The sequence below is a fragment of the Podarcis gaigeae genome (genome assembly GCF_964106915.1).
Source record: "Podarcis gaigeae genome assembly, chromosome: 16".
Lineage (NCBI taxonomy): Eukaryota > Metazoa > Chordata > Lepidosauria > Squamata > Lacertidae > Podarcis > Podarcis gaigeae.
The window spans coordinates 8,870,900-8,886,184 of record NC_139693.1 but is presented as its reverse complement, the minus strand read 5'-3'; the positions used below and the strand labels follow the sequence as shown (position 1 = coordinate 8,886,184).

Sequence of the window (15,285 nt, the reverse complement as noted above, 5' to 3'; positions counted from 1 at the left end):
AGTCTATCCAGACATGTGGAACACTGACATGTGCTTCAATTTGGTTTTCAGCTTATCGGTTTAAATTATTTTTTGGAGGTTTCAAATTGTTGCTTTTAAATGTTTTCTTGTCATTGTTCTATTCCTCTTGTAAACTGCTTTGGGGTTTTGTTTTTAGAATTAAGCAATATAATGATTTTATGGGGGGGAATAATAAAGTATCATTTTATTCATTTAGTTCGTGCATATCCCGCCTTTTCTTCCAAGGAACTCCAAGGTGGTAGGAATCATACAATTCTGGAGTTGGAAGGGACCCCTAGAGTCATCTAGTCTGACCCCCCCCCACAACACATGAATCTCAAATAGAAAACGTTTTACTATGTTTTATATGTGCTGTAAAGCTGCCTGAAGTGGCTGGGGAAACCCAGCCAGATGAGCAGAGTATAAATAAAATATACTAAGTTGTAATTTATATATTTTTTAACTGTTGCTAAATCTGTATTGTCCCTGCTATACCTAATTGCAAATTCAAATGTATCCCTATCGTGTTTTATGACTTCCTTGATATTGTATGTGGGCTGGAACTGGTCTAATAAAATTCATTCAAATAAAATATAAAATACAGTGGTGCCTCGCAAGACGAAATTAATTCGTTCTGCAAGTTTTTTCTTCTTGCGAGTTTTTCGTCTTGCGAAGCACGGTTTCCCATAGGAATGCATTGATGCGTTCCTATGGAGACCGCTTGCCAGGCTGGCGGTGCGGAGAAGGGCTTTTCTCCCCACCGCAACCTTCAAGACAGGTACGGGAACAGAGGGGAAGGCGCGCAGTGCTTCTCCTCTGTTCCCGGGGCTTGCGGTGGGAGGAGGGTTTTTCCTCCCCACGCCAACATTCAGAACAGCATTCTGAAAGTTGGCAGTGGGAAGGAAAACCCTCCTCCCACCGCAAGTCTTCAGGACAGCCATCCCAAGGCTGGCGGCAGGAGGAGGTCTCTCCGCCCCACCGCCAGCCTTCGAAGGAGGTCCGAGGACAGTGGGGAAGACGCGCTGCGCTTCCCCGCTGTCCCGGAGATTTCCCTATGGGCTTTCGTCTTGCGAAGGAAGCCCATAGGGAAATTCGTTTTGCAAAGCGCCTCCAAAACGGAAAACCCTTTTGTCCAGCAGGTTTTCCGTCTTGCGAGGCGTTCGTCTTGCGGGGCACCACTGTATAAAATAACTAAAGCATCCAGGACGGATAGCCAACCAATCTCTCCCTGGTATATATGGTTTTCCCTCCTCCCAATTTTATCCTCACGACAACCCTGTGAGGTGGGGTTAGGCTGAGACTGGCCCAAGCAACCTTCGGGGCTCAGCGGGGATTTGAACCCTGGTCTCTTCCAGGTCCCAGTCTGGCACCTTAACCACTATACCATGCTAGCAGTCCCAGCCCGACGGAGACCCCCATCCAATTGAGCAGACACCTGCTTCAATGCGTAAACCCAATAGCGCAAGGCTCACTTTCCGAGACAGCCCCCTCAACTGCCTCAACTGCTGAGGGAAAAGCATGGAAAATGGGGTCAGTACTCACCCGTCCAGCTCTGCCGTTTCGATGTAGCAAAGTCCGTGAGGTTCGCTGCTGGACAGGAGGAGCAAGTCAGCCTGGGGGGAGAAGAAGAGGGAAGCGGCTAAAGCAGCAAATATCAGCCACAGAGGCTGTGCCTGAATTCACACAAACGTGCAGACTGCACCCTTTATATTCCTAATCTTCTCAAAGAGTATAGCGCACAACACTGGTATTGGCAAGGGGGGGGGGGGGAGAGAAGAAGTCAAATGCATTTAATATGTTGTCAAATGCAATTTTCCAAAGTGACACCAGATGGCGACGGTGAGCTATGCCAAATTGAATGTATTTTTCAAAACGTTTTTTAAAAAAGAATTTCCACAGCATTTTTTAATATGTGTATAGATTCCACCTAAGAGTCTCATGTTCCACTGACTGAGCTATCCATGGTACTATATAGTATAGTACAGTACAGTATAGTACAGGGGTCAGCAAACTTTTTCAGCAGGTGGCCGGTCCACCGTCCCTTAGACCATGTGGTGGGCCGGACTATATTTTGGGGGGAAAATATGAATGAATTCCTATGCACCACAAATAACCCAGAGATGCATTTTTAATTAAAAACACACATTCTACTCATGTAAAAACACGCTGATTCCTGGACCGTCCACAGGCCAGATTTAGAAGGCAATTGGGCTGGATCCAGCCCCCAGGCCTTAGTTTGCCTACCCATGGTATAGTATAAAAATAATTTCTCTTTTTTGCAGACTATGGATAAATGTATTTTCAAAACGAGAGCAAGAGCATTGGCTATTCTACAGTTGCTGTGATCAGGGATTTTCAACTCTGACAAACAATTTTGTTATTTATACCCCGCCCATCTTCTTCAGTTGCCCCAGCCATGGGAATATCAGAAAAGAGAAAGGTTTCTTTGTGTGGATGAGGAAATGAGTGTTTGTTTGTCTCAAATTAGACCTAATATACATGAGATTACCCGGCAAAGGCAAGCTCACACCTCTCATTGAGTTTGTATACATACTTAAGGTACGTATGTAAGAGGATCATTTAGAATTATATTTTGGGAATGAGTCATGTTCTTAGGTGGCTGTGTAGTTTTATACTTTCGGGACGTCCTACGATCATATTATAAAGTTGTTGTGTTCCACATTACAAATCAACCACTGCTAGTAGTTGTTTGTTTTGCTCTTTGCTTCACAGTGTATTTCTCATTGATTAAAAAATGGTGTGGCACAAGCAAATTCTTACTATGAGTGTGTGGCCCAGAAGAAAAAGTTTGAGAACCACTGTCCTAATCTCTCAGTACAGTGGTACCTCGGGTTAAGTACTTAATTCATTCCGGAGGGCTGCTCTTAACCTGAAACTGTTCTTAACCTGAAGCACCACTTTAGCTAATGGGGCCTCCTGCTGCTGCCACGCCGCCAGAGCACAATTTCTGTTCTCATCCTGAAGCAAAGTTCTTTACCTGAAGCACTATTTCTGGGTTAGCGGAGTCTGCACCTGAAGCGTATGTAACCTGAAGCGTATTTAACCTGAGGTACCACTGTATAGGGACCACATAGGCTACGTTATAATTTAGGAACACAGAAAGCTGCCTTATACTGAGTCAGACCATTGGTCCATTTAATTCAGTATTGTCTACACTGACTGGCAGAAGCTCTCTAGGATTTCAGGCAGGGAACAGCTCCCAGCCCTGCTCAGAGATGCCACTGGGGACTGAACCTTCGGCACGCAGAGCAGGTGCTATATAGTCCTTTCCCTGAAAAGAAACTAAGGTTCCAGTCCTCATGGTTCAGTGCAAAGGTGTGATTTAAGAGGAACATAAGCAATAGGGATATAAGCAAGAGCCTTATAAGGGACGCGGGTGGCACTGTGGGTTAAACCACAGAGCCTAGGGCTTGCCGATCAGGTCGGCGGTTCGAATCCCCGTGACGGGGTGAGCTCCCATTGCTCAGTCCCTGCTCCTGCCAACCTAGCAGTTCGAAAGCACCTCAAAGTGCAAGTAGATAAATACGTACCACTCCAGCGGGAAGGTAAATGGCGTTTCCGTGCACTGCTCTGGTTCGCCAGAAGCGGCTTAGTCATGCTGGCCACATGACCCGGAAGCTGTACGCCGGCTCCCTTGGCCAGTAAAGCGAGATGAGCACCGCAACCCCAGAGTCGGTCACGACTGGACCTAATGGTCAGGGGTCCCTTTACCTTTACCTTGCCTTAGTGCAAGTCAGTCCATCCATCTCAGTATTGTCTACACTGACTGGCAGCAGCTCTAAAGGCAGGGAGAGTTACCATACCCACCTGGAGAAGCCAAGGACTGAACCTGGGACCTTCTGCATGCAAGGCAGGTGGCTCTACTCACCCTTCCCCAACATGGCTCACCAGACCTTTCCTTCATTCCCAGACTTGCAGGTACTAGTGGGTCTCACTCAGCTTAAGTGGGGCAAACAGGACTGCGGGGCTGGTCTAGGACTCACCGCCACAAACTGGTTGTTCTCCAACTTTATGATGTCACCAACGCGAACATTCATCCACTGTTCCTGACGGAGGCTGTAAGGACCAGGTGTGGGGAAGATTTGGGGAGAGGGGGTTGGCAGTGGAGAAAAAGGAGGTGTGTCAAATGAAAACAGGCAAACAAGCCCAACCCCATCACTTAAGATATATTTACTTCGATCAGGTGTGGGGAACCTCTGGCCCGCCAGGTGTGGCTGAACTACAACTCCCATCAGCCCCAGCCAACACGGCCTTTTTTTTTTTTAATGCTTTTTATTGATTTTCCAAAACAAGAATAAATAAAATATATACTCTTACATTCAACATTATTGTGTCTTCTTATTTACCACCACGCCCGGACTTCCCTCCTTCCCTCCATCGGTTTTCATACTTAACATCCACTCTTACAGATTCTTATTTACATTCTGTCCATATCACAAGATTTATATTAGCCCTGCTACAGTCTTTAAGCTTCTACAATTATTCCTTATACATTCAACGAATTTACTCCATTCCTCTTCAAACTTGGTTACTTTTTGGTTCCGAATCTTATAAGTCATGTTTGCCAATTCTATGTATTCAAACATTTTCGTCTGCCACTCCATTAAAGTTGGAATTCCCACCCCATCCAACACGGTCAATGGCCAGGGAGGATGGGAGTTGCAGTCCAGCATTCCCAACACTTGTTTTAACACGAGGATGGGGAACCACCAATCACAGGCTCCGGCTCTAACAATCACAGGCTCCAGCTCCACCAATCACAGGCTCCAGCTCTAACAATCACAGGCTTCTCCTCCACCAATCACAGGCTCCTGCTCCACCAATAACACGCTCCAGCTCCACCAATCACATGCTCCAGCTGCTCCTACTGTTGGGCTCCCTGCCTTCTATCCATCACTCTCAATGGCCACCAACCACCCTGGTGTGTGTGTGTGTGTGTGTGTGTGTGTGTGTGTGTGCGTGACCCCCCACAGCCCTCCAAATTTTGCTGGGCTCAAACTCACATCCTCCTCCTTGATCACTGGCCATGCTGGGAAGTTGTTATGCAAAGGATTTAATTTTTTTTTCTTTTTTTCTTTTTTAATGATTGTATTTTTTCTTTGTATTTTTCTGTTTTGTGTTGTATTATGTTTTTTTGTTTTGTTTTTTGTTTTCTTATGTTCTCTGTGTAATCTTTAAAAAACCTGAATAAATATTATTATATTTAAATATATATATATATAAAAAAAAATCACTGGCCATGCTGGGTGGCTGAAGCGGGTGTTTTGAGTCCAGGCGTATCCAGAGGGCCACAGGATTCCCATCACCCATTGCTGGTCTAACAGATTTCCCACCCCTCGCCCAGAAATCCACCACAACAACCACCACCGATCCGCAGTTGCCGTGGTAATACTCACATCCCATTGATCAGCACCTGAGACTGGCGATTGTTCACCTGGTTGTCACTCTTGTGGCGAAACTGCAGAGAGACAGCGAGATCACAGAATCTTAAGAGTTGGAAGGGACCCAAGGGTCATCTAGCCCAACCCCGTGATGCAGAATGAAAGGAAGGTCCCCCGACACAATCGAGGAGGGTCAGGCGATCAGGGGCCGCTAGTCACAATGGCTATGTTCTCCCTGCACTGTCGGAGGCAAAATGCCTCTGAACGTCACTTGCTGGGAATCGCAGAGTAGAGAGAGCTGCTCTCGCACTCAGGTCCTGCTTGCGGGCTTCCCAAGAGGTATTTGGTTGGCCACTGTGAGAACAGGATGCTGAACTACAAGAAAGAAGATTCCACCTAGGAAGAACTTCCTGACAGTAAGAGCTGTTCGACAGTGGAATTTGCTGCCAAGGAGTGTGGTGGAGTCTCCTCCTTTGGAGGTCTTTAAGCAGAGGCTTGACAACCATATGTCAGGAGTGCTCTGATGGTGTTTCCTGCTTGGCAGGGGGTTGGACTCGATGGCCCTTGTGGTCTCTTCCAACTCTATGATTCTATGATTCTATGAACTAGATGAGCCATGGGCCTCATCCAGCAGCCAGGATCTTCTTATGCCTTTTTATATTCTTCTGCTTTGAGTAGAGAAGGTTCTGGGTTAAATCTCCAGGTAGAATAATAGTGTTGGAAGGTGTCCCGGTGGTCATCTAAGTCCAACCCTAGTCAGAAAGTTCTCCTTGTTGTCTGAATCCATTGGTTTGGGTCCTACGCTCTGAGCAGCAGAAAACCAACTTCTGGAGATTGCTATCATATCTCCTCTCAGTCTCTTTTCCAGGCTAAACATGCCAAGCTCCTTCAACCATTCCTCCTAAGGCTTGGTTTCCAGACCCTTGATCATCTCGCTTGCCCTCCTCTGCGCACCTTCCAGCTTGTCAATATTTTTCTTAAATTGCGTTGCCCAAAACTGGGTACAGTATTCCAGGTGTCGTCTGACCAAGGCAGAACAGAGCGGAACAGTGGTACCTCTGGTTGCAAACGGGATCCGTTCTGGAGGCCCGTTCGCAACATGAAAAAAACGCAACCCACAGTGGCGCGTCTGCGCACATGCGGGTTGCAATTTGCCGTTTCTGCGCATGCGCGTGACGTCATTTTGCGTTTCTGCGCATGCGTGAGCAGCAAAACCCGGAAATAACCCTTTCCAGTACTTCCCAGTCGCCACGGGAAGTAACCTGAAAGAAAGTAACATGAAGCGGACGTAACATGAGGTATGGCTGTACAGTGGTACCTTGGGTTACATACGCTTCAGGTTACAGATTCCTCTAACTCAGAAATATTACCTCGGGTTAAGAACTTTGCTTCAGGATGAGAACAGAAATCGTGCTCCGGCGGCCCGGCGGCCCCATTAGCTAAAGTGGTGCTTCAGGTTAAGAACAGTTTCAGGTTAAGAACGGACCTCCGGAACGAATTAAGTACTTAACCCGAGGTACCGCTGTACTATGACTTGATCTGGACACTCGACTTCTGTTAATGCGGCCTAAAACTGCGTTAGCCTTCTTTGCTGCTGTATCACACAGCTGCCTCATGCTAAGCAGGTCTGGGTTTGGCCAGCGCCTGGATGGTTGACCTCCCCTTCCAAGGAACTGCCCCGTATGATCCCGCGAGTCCCACGGCAAAAAAAAGGCAGGATGTGATTTCTGGAAATTCAGCAAAGCACCGGTAAGCGGTCCAAATCGCCAGCAGCCCCAACCCAGGTCTCCCCTCTCCCCTCTGCCAGGCTCCCCCCCCCCTTTGCTTACGTAATCGTCGGTGGCATCCTTGACCGCCGTGATGGTAAGCACAAGAACCAAAGGCACTATGGTGGTGAACCACGAAAGGGAGGATATCTGTGGAATCAGCTGAGTGGAGGAAGACAGGCGAGAGGGTAAGTGAAGGCAGGGGAAGAAGAGGCGGCAGGGTGGTTCTAAGGTGTCTCCTCCACCACTATTCAAAACCAAAATGCCGCCCACGTTAACCCTCCCAAATTCCCCTCTTGCCCCAATATGAGAGTGCCGTGAACGGGCCGCACCTGGAGAATAAGGAGGAAGAGGAAGTAGGTGTTAGCCACTTCCTGGAACTGCTCAAAAAGGTTGATGGGCAGGAATGTGACCACATTGTACTTGGACGTCTTGATGCAGTTACTCTGCGGGGAGAGAGGAAAGGAAACAACATTAGATGGCAAAATGGCGGGGAGCGCGCGTCTCCGCTCTGCCCCACGGCCAGCTTTCCTACCAGTCCCCCACCCCAAAACTCCTCCAACAGATCTTCTCCGCCCTGTTTTCAACCCTTGGGGAAGAGCCGTCGAAGCTGGCAGAGCGTCTGCTTGGCATGCTGAACGACCCGGGTTCAAGTCCCAGGAAGAGAAATCCTGAAGAGACGCTGCCTGTCCGTGCAGACAATATGGAGGCAGGTGGACTCAGAGGCGATCTGACTCGGAATAAGGCGCCTTCCTACGTTCCTGTTTAAATCAGCCCCCCTTTTTTCCCCAGAACTGTGAGGACTACCAACTACATTTTTTATGTTGGTGGAAGGAGCAGCTGGAAAGGACGTCAGAACAGAGGCCTGCTTTCTGCGTGCAAAAGGCCCCGGGTTCAATCCGTTCCCAGTAAGGTTAGGAGAGACTCCCTTCCTGAAACCCTGGAGAATTGTAGAATTCATATAATTGTAGAGTTGGTCATCTGGTCCAACCCCCTGCCATGCAGAAATAAGAAATGCCGTTTGCCTTCCCGCAGGAGCGGTACCTATTTATCTACTTGCACTTCGTGCTTTTGAACTGCTAGGTTGGCAGGAGCAGGGACCGAGCAATGGGAGCTCACCCCGTCATGGGGGTTTGAACCGTTGACCTTCTGATCGGCAAGTCCTAGGCTCTGTGGTTTAACCCACAGCGCCACCCGCGAAACGCCCTGTGCTCCTTGTTAATTCCCTGACGAATAAAGCTGCACTGCTTTGCCATTTTTATTAGTTACCATTCAACACACTAGGATGTGCAAAAGGCTGTGGGGATAATGTGCGTGTGGACTAGGAACACAACTTACTGTTGGAGGGTAAAGACTCAAAATCTTTCTCTCCACCTTTGCTCCAGAAAGAGGAAAAAAATATCCCAAAGTTTCTTTGTCTGCCTTCCACACTTAACGCTCTATTTATAACCTCTGAGCTGGGCTGCTGTCCCCGGACAGGAAGTTATTCACAGACACACCCTAGCCAAGATACGAGGGGTCAAGCCCAGTCAGAAGCAGGGCAGTGGTGTGGGAAGAAGCTTCCAGAAAGCAGAAGAGCAGCTCAAGGTTTCCTGGGATTTCCCGCAAACCCCCCACATCCTCCCAAAAAAATATTGAGCAGAAGTCGCCTCCCCATATGGGATGGGCGAATCAGATTCCGTCTCAGTTTCTCATCTTTTTCCAATCTTAGTTCCAATTCTCCACATTTCCACATTCGTTTGTGGGTTTTGTTTCAGAGTTCCCTTGAAAATTCATCCGGGCTTTAGCGCAGAATACTCCTAACTCAAAACGGGGGGTTTTGTGTGCAATTTCACCAAAGTTCTGAAAAAGGATGTTCTGTAACGGAATATGCATCTTTGTAAGCTGTTTTTGCTGAAGTAAAATTTACAAGGCACACTCCATGTGCATTTTGGTACGCTCAGTTTGGGAGAACGACGTTGCAAAATTCAGGGAACTGCAGATTTCAAAGGATGGCTGTGTTTCATTCTGTGCATCATTCCAGAAAGTGCAAATAGTAGTTGTAGTAACAACAACAACAACAACAACAACAACAACAACAAACTATTTACTTCTCACTTTTATAGCCCCCATTTTTTCCAAGGAAATTTTAATCCAAAATACTCCCACTTCTCATTTAATCCTCATAACAACCCCGTGAGGCAAATTAGGCTGAGAGGCAGCGGCTGCCTCAAGGTCACGCCCAGTGTGCTTCATGGATTTGAACCCAGGTCTCTCCCAGCCCTGAGTCCTACCCTCTTAACCACTACACCGTGGGTTAGCCTTTTAAATATTTACACCCACATCCCTAGAGCCCACCATCACCTCTGATCTCCACCCCCCCAAAAAAAGGTCTGGGTTCTTCCTTTTCTGTACCTAACTCCCCACAAAACCAAGCTCACCCCTTTCACATCCCTCTTTGTGGGGTATAAACGCAGCCCCACGCCCCTTCTCTGCCCCACCAACACGGATTTCGTGTTCCTGCCACGAAAAGTGGGTTGTTCCACCACCACCCCTCCCTTCCCAGAAAACACACACACAATTTATTTTATATATATATATATGTGTGTGTCTGTGTGTGTATATATATATATATATATATATATATATATATATATATATAATATGACCTTAATTTTTTTATTACACCCCCAGCCACAAACTCCTAACCCCGTACTTACCGCATACTGGAACTTTTCGTTATACTCTCGGGCGTTTGCTTTCACCCGCCTTTCCTCCTCTGAAAACAGAGGCCAAAAATCAGCCGCCGGCACACAAACACCCCCCCAAAAAAATCACCGTACCCCACTTTCCCAGGCTTACCACCACCCCTCCAGCAGTTGCCCCTTGCTAGCCATTCCAAGCTGAACACAAAGGGTAGCGGATTTGATAACCCGTTTCCCGGCTGCATGAGATTGGCTGGCTCTCTTAATTCTTTGCATGCCCCCCACCACCACAAAAAAGCACCCCAGGAGTAGCTTTCCCCCACACACACCTGTCCCAAATACTGAAATAAAACTGCTCTGGGTTTTCGCAACCCCCCCAATCCATTGTTGGAACGGACTCTGTCCCCGTTTCCAAACTTGCGATTCTCGGCAGTCTCAGAAGCAAGGTCATTTGCGGGGATGGGGGGGACGGGTGGGGAGGAAAGGGGTATTCCTTTGGGTAAAAAGGGGGGCTCTCCTGTGTGTGTCCCCCCCACCAAAGAAAATATAGTGCAAAGGAGAGAAGCCAGAGTTGGGGGGGGGGGAGGAAAACAGGCGCGGTATGAGGTAATGTTTGTGGAGAGAATTGCAATGACAGCTTTCTCCAAGGAGGTCGTGACAGGACAAAGGCTGGACGTGGATATTTGAGGAGCCCCCACCCCTAAAAAGCAAAAAAAAACCCAAAACCCTGCTAGCCAACCCCCCCAAACTTTCACTTGTCAAACTCCCACCCCCCAAAAAAAAATACCTGTCCCCCCAGGCGTCTGTCCGCGGCTGCCCGTCGCCACGGCGACCCAGGGCCATTTCTCGGGCATCTCCTTAGGGATCGTCATGGTTACCGCCGGGCCCAGATTTGCGTGTGTTTTATGGGGAGGCCCCCTGGGCTTAGGCAGCGGCCCCCCATCGGCCTCCCCAGTCTGTGCCCCCCATTCTCCTCCTGCCTCGGCGGCTGCTGCTGCTGCCCCCCCTCCCCACTCGCTGCAGGAGAAAACTCCACGCTGACATTGAGGGAGATGGGGGCCGCCCACCGCCACACGGCGGCCAATGAGGGGCCGGGATGGCGTTGCTTAGGTAACCGCGGCATGGGGGGACGAGGGGGGGCAACCTCTCTCCTGCCTGCTTCTCTTCCCCCAGCCCCACCCCCAACCCAGAAAGACCTTACAGAGTCAGTCAAAGGCATGCAAATCACTATAATGGGACCCCCACACACACCAAAAAAAGTCATTTTCCTTAGGTTGCTGCTCGCTATTAAATCTGTTTTTACCTCAGTCCAGCTCTTCTGCCAAAGAGACAGCCACCCAACCCAACTCTCTCTCTCCTCACAAGAACTCTGTAAGGTAGTCCGGGCTGCTGGGTTGCCAACTGACCAGGAACGAAATAAGGCAATGCGACTTGTTCCTGTGCTTTGGACAGGAGCTGACCCAGATGAAAAAGTCATAGGCTGGTAGATTGGGAAGGGACCCCCAAAGGCCATCCAAACCCAGCCCCACTGCTCAGCTCAGGAATTTTCACTGACTTTACAGGTAGGAAGCTAGCTTAGCAGGGAAAGAGAGGGCCGGGCTATATCTCCTTGAGGAGCTACTTGTCTACTTGCAGAACATTTGGCTGGCTTTTAACCTGGGGAACGGGGTTGAATTCAAAAACAGGACAAGACCGCCTTCTGTCTAAAGTGGTACAGTCCCTTCTGTACCGTCTAAAGCAGTACAGACCCCCTCAAACTCCTCACGCTGCTGGCAAGGGTACGTATACTCTCGATATGAAAATCTGTCACAGAGCTTTAGAACTGGTAGGCACCTTGTACGGTCATCCAGTCTGACCCCAACCCCCCGAGGGACGCAGGAATCTTGCAACTACACATCCCTGACAAACGATTGTCTGGCCTCTGTTTAAATACTACCAGCAAGGAAGAGCCAATCCACCTTCCAGGGCACCATCGAACAGCTCTGACCATTAAAAAGGTAAAGGGACCCCTGAACATGAGGTCCAGTCGTGGCCGACTCTGGGGTTGCGGCGCTCATCTCGCTTTATTGGCCGAGGGAGCTGGCGTACAGCTTCCAGGTCATGTGGCCAGCATGACTAAGCCGCTTCTGGCGAACCAGAGCAGCGCACAGAAACGCCGTTTACCTTCCCGCCGGAGTGGTACCTATTTATCTACTTGCACTTTGATGTGCTTTCGAACTGCTAGGTTGGCAGGAGCAGGGACTGAGCAATGGGAGCTCACCCTGTCACCCTATGGGGATTCGAACCGCTGACCTTCTGATCGGCAAGTCCTAGGCTCTGTGGTTTAACAAACAGCGCCACCCGCGTCCCTTCTCTGACCATTAGGCACCTTTTAATTTTAATTTTTTAAATTTTTTTTTAATGCTTCGTGGTCTCTTAGAGGAAGCGATTGCGAATGAAATGGAATTAAGCAAAAGCTTCTCAGAAGCACAGTTCCCCCACCAGTGGCTACACTGGGGACACAGGAGCAGAGATCTGCTGGAAAGTTGGCAACCTTGCAGTGGCTGAGTGAGAAAAAGTGCCTGAGAAGTTACCGGTAAATCACCTAATTTTTGTCGCTGATTGGGGTGGCCCAGCCCCTGCCAGTCCCGCTCCCTTTCCCACCCCCACCCCAAAAAACCAGCCATCTTACCTGGAGGATGTTTCTTAGAACAAAGTTCCATGGCATTCGATGGCAGTTTATCAAGCCCATGGGAGGTGCTGTATTGGGGCGGGGAGATGGGGGGAAAGCAAAGAAATAAAAATAATTGGTTTGGGGTGGGGTGGGGCGCACACACACACACACACACACACACCCCTAAAACAAACCAAAGGTGGAGAACTTTGGGGGCGGAATGTGGCCCTCGGAATGCTTCTGTCTGGCCTCGGGTCTCCCTACAAGCTGCACCCTTCTTCCCAGGTCACGGCCCCTCTACAATCCTGTTCCATACCCTCCCCAAGGACTTTTGCAAGCAAGTGGGGGGGGGGGGGGAGAGAAGAAACCTCAGACTTTTGCATGGCTGCAATGCATTGTACCATACAAAGGTAAGAGTCACATTCATTGCTCTGCTCACATTTTTGCTTCCGATTCCATTGGCACATTTTCCCCCAAGGGGTTTCCCGGAGGGAATGTATCCCCTGGGCAGGAAAGGGTTAACCCTGGAAACAATCTAAGGAGTAACATCATCTTGGGGGGGGGGGGAGTGTTCAGAATTTCCCCACCTCACTGCCTGTTACTCCTGCAGCGCCCCCAGCAAATCTTCCTTCTCCTCTATAAAGCCAAAATTGCCTTTCATCCAAACAGCGCCCAATAACTTTAAAATACGTGATAATAAAACAACACAACTCTCTTCCCTACGTGCAGCAGAACGGAAAAGGATGCAGTTATGATAGGCGTACGGAGTCAAAGAAGCCATCGAGCCAATTTAACAGGGCCACATAAAAAATCCCTTTAAAATCTGTTGCCAGATCTCTCCAGGGGAAAGCACTCCAAAGAGCGATCTGGAAACAGGAAAAGTTTCCCGCAGGAATTTTTCCAGAAACAGAACATTGCCTAGAAAATCTCCTAATCCGCCTGCAGGAAATTTTCCGTTTAAATGAGCTCATTAGCTAACAGCTACCGATTGCAAATCCTCAGGGTTAGTGCCCATTGCGTCTGGTGGGGCAGGAGCCAGGGAGCCCGACAGCAGGGGGCGCCAGAGCCAATGAGAGGTGGAGCCAACTCATCCTAATTTTGTCCCTATCCTCCTCCACCTCCTCCCTGCTGAGTTCTACAAGTTCTGCAACCCTGAGACGTGGTCGCAGTTGGACCCGCGCCAGTGGCAAAATGCGCCTGGCACCTGGCTAATTTCTAACACTAGGGCAGGGTTCCCCACCCCCAAAGGAAGTGATTTAAAAGGCAGTCGACTGAATCACATGAACCTTCCAGCCCAGTCCGCTATTGTCCCTTCCTTTCTAGAACGGACCGCAATGCTGCTACAGAACCTGGCTCCAAGTCCAACAGACGAGATGGCTCAAAACCACACTGAGGACTAGAATGCTGGAGAGGCCTGCGGGCTCCTCTAGCGATGGTGGTGGTTTCCCTAAAAGGGCTAGTATGCTGACACATCCACCACCGACCAGCCAGACAGCTACACCGGTGCCAACAGCTGCTACGCCCGAGTCCCCGCTTCACCTCAACGGCAAAATACACCTCTTCTAAGTGTTTCCTGCTCCATTTCCTGTTTTGCTCCTGGTGGCTGATTTGTGGCGAGGAGCACAGTGAGAAACCTAAAATCCGGGGGCACTTCAGAGCAGGCAGCAGAAGATCTTCCAGTCAGTGTCAGGAGAGATGCTCTTCCTTGTCGAACATGTTGTTGTTGTTATTTAGTCGTCTCCGACTCTTCGTGACCCCCTGGACCAGAACATGCCAGGCACTCCTGTCTTCCACTGCCTCCCGCAGTTTGGTCAAACACATGTTTGTAGCTTCGAGAACACTGTCCAACCATCTCGTCCTCTGTCGTCCCCTTCTCCTTGTGCCCTCCATCTTTCCCAACATCAGGGTCTTTTCCAGGGAGTCTTCTCTTCTCAGGTGGCCAAAGTATTGGAGCCTCAGCTTCAGGATCTGTCCTTCCAGTGAGCACTCAGGGCTGATTTCCTTCAGAATGGATAGGTTTGATCTTCTTGCAGTCCATGGGACTCTCCAGAGTCTCCTCCAGCACCATAATTCAAAAGCATCCATTTTTTGGCAATCAGCCTTCTTTATGGTCCAGCTCTCACTTCCATACATCACTACTGGGTTTAACTATACAGACCTTTGTCGGCAAGGTGATGTCTCTGCTTTTTAAGATGCTGTCTAGGTTTGTCATTGCTTTTCTCCCAAGAAGCAGGCGTCTTTTAATTTCGTGGCTGTTGTCACCATCTGCAGTGATCATGGAGCCCAAGAAAGTAAAATCTCTCACTGCCTCCATTTCTTCCCCTTCTATTTGCCAGGAGGTGATGGGACCAGTGGCCATGATCTTCATTTTTTTGATGTTGAGCTTCAGACCATATTTTGCACTCTCCCCTTTCACCCTCATTAAAAGGTTCTTTAATTCCGCCTCACTTTCTGCCATCAAGGTTGTGTCATCTGCATATCTGAGGTTGTTGATATTTCTTCCGGCGATCTTAATTCCGGCTAGGGATTCATCCAGCCCAGCCTTTCGCATGATGAATTCTGCATATAAGTTAAATAAGCAGGGAGACAATATACAGCCTTGTCGTACTCCTTTCCCAATTTTGAACCAATCAGTTGTTACATATCCAGTTCTAACTGTAGCTTCTTGTCCCACATAAAGATTTCTCAGGAGACAGATGAGGTGATCGGGCACTCCCATTTCTTTAAGAACTCGCCATAGTTTGCTGTCAAGGCAGTGATCCATGAAGGGGCTTGTCGAA

The 15,285-nt window shown here is 48.9% G+C and overlaps 1 protein-coding gene across 2 annotated transcripts in view; it reads right to left on the bottom strand.

The window, feature by feature from the left end:
* ATP8B2 (ATPase phospholipid transporting 8B2) overlaps nucleotides 1-15,285 on the bottom strand; it is a 60,924-nt gene that overhangs the window by 37,650 nt on the left and 7,989 nt on the right. The window contains exons 2-8 of one of the 2 annotated variants that reach the window (XM_083715539.1): nucleotides 12,524-12,591; nucleotides 9,868-9,926; nucleotides 7,501-7,614; nucleotides 7,232-7,330; nucleotides 5,418-5,479; nucleotides 4,005-4,077; nucleotides 1,543-1,613 (exon numbers count right to left, since the gene is read on the bottom strand). In XM_083715539.1, coding sequence (XP_083571665.1) covers nucleotides 1,543-1,613; nucleotides 4,005-4,077; nucleotides 5,418-5,479; nucleotides 7,232-7,330; nucleotides 7,501-7,614; nucleotides 9,868-9,926; nucleotides 12,524-12,554 — 509 coding nt within the window. In that variant the 5' untranslated portion in view covers nucleotides 12,555-12,591. Of the gene's footprint in view, nucleotides 1-1,542; nucleotides 1,614-4,004; nucleotides 4,078-5,417; nucleotides 5,480-7,231; nucleotides 7,331-7,500; nucleotides 7,615-9,867; nucleotides 9,927-10,639; nucleotides 10,775-12,523; nucleotides 12,592-15,285 lie in introns of those variants that run through there. The other variant, XM_083715538.1, reaches the window with a different exon arrangement.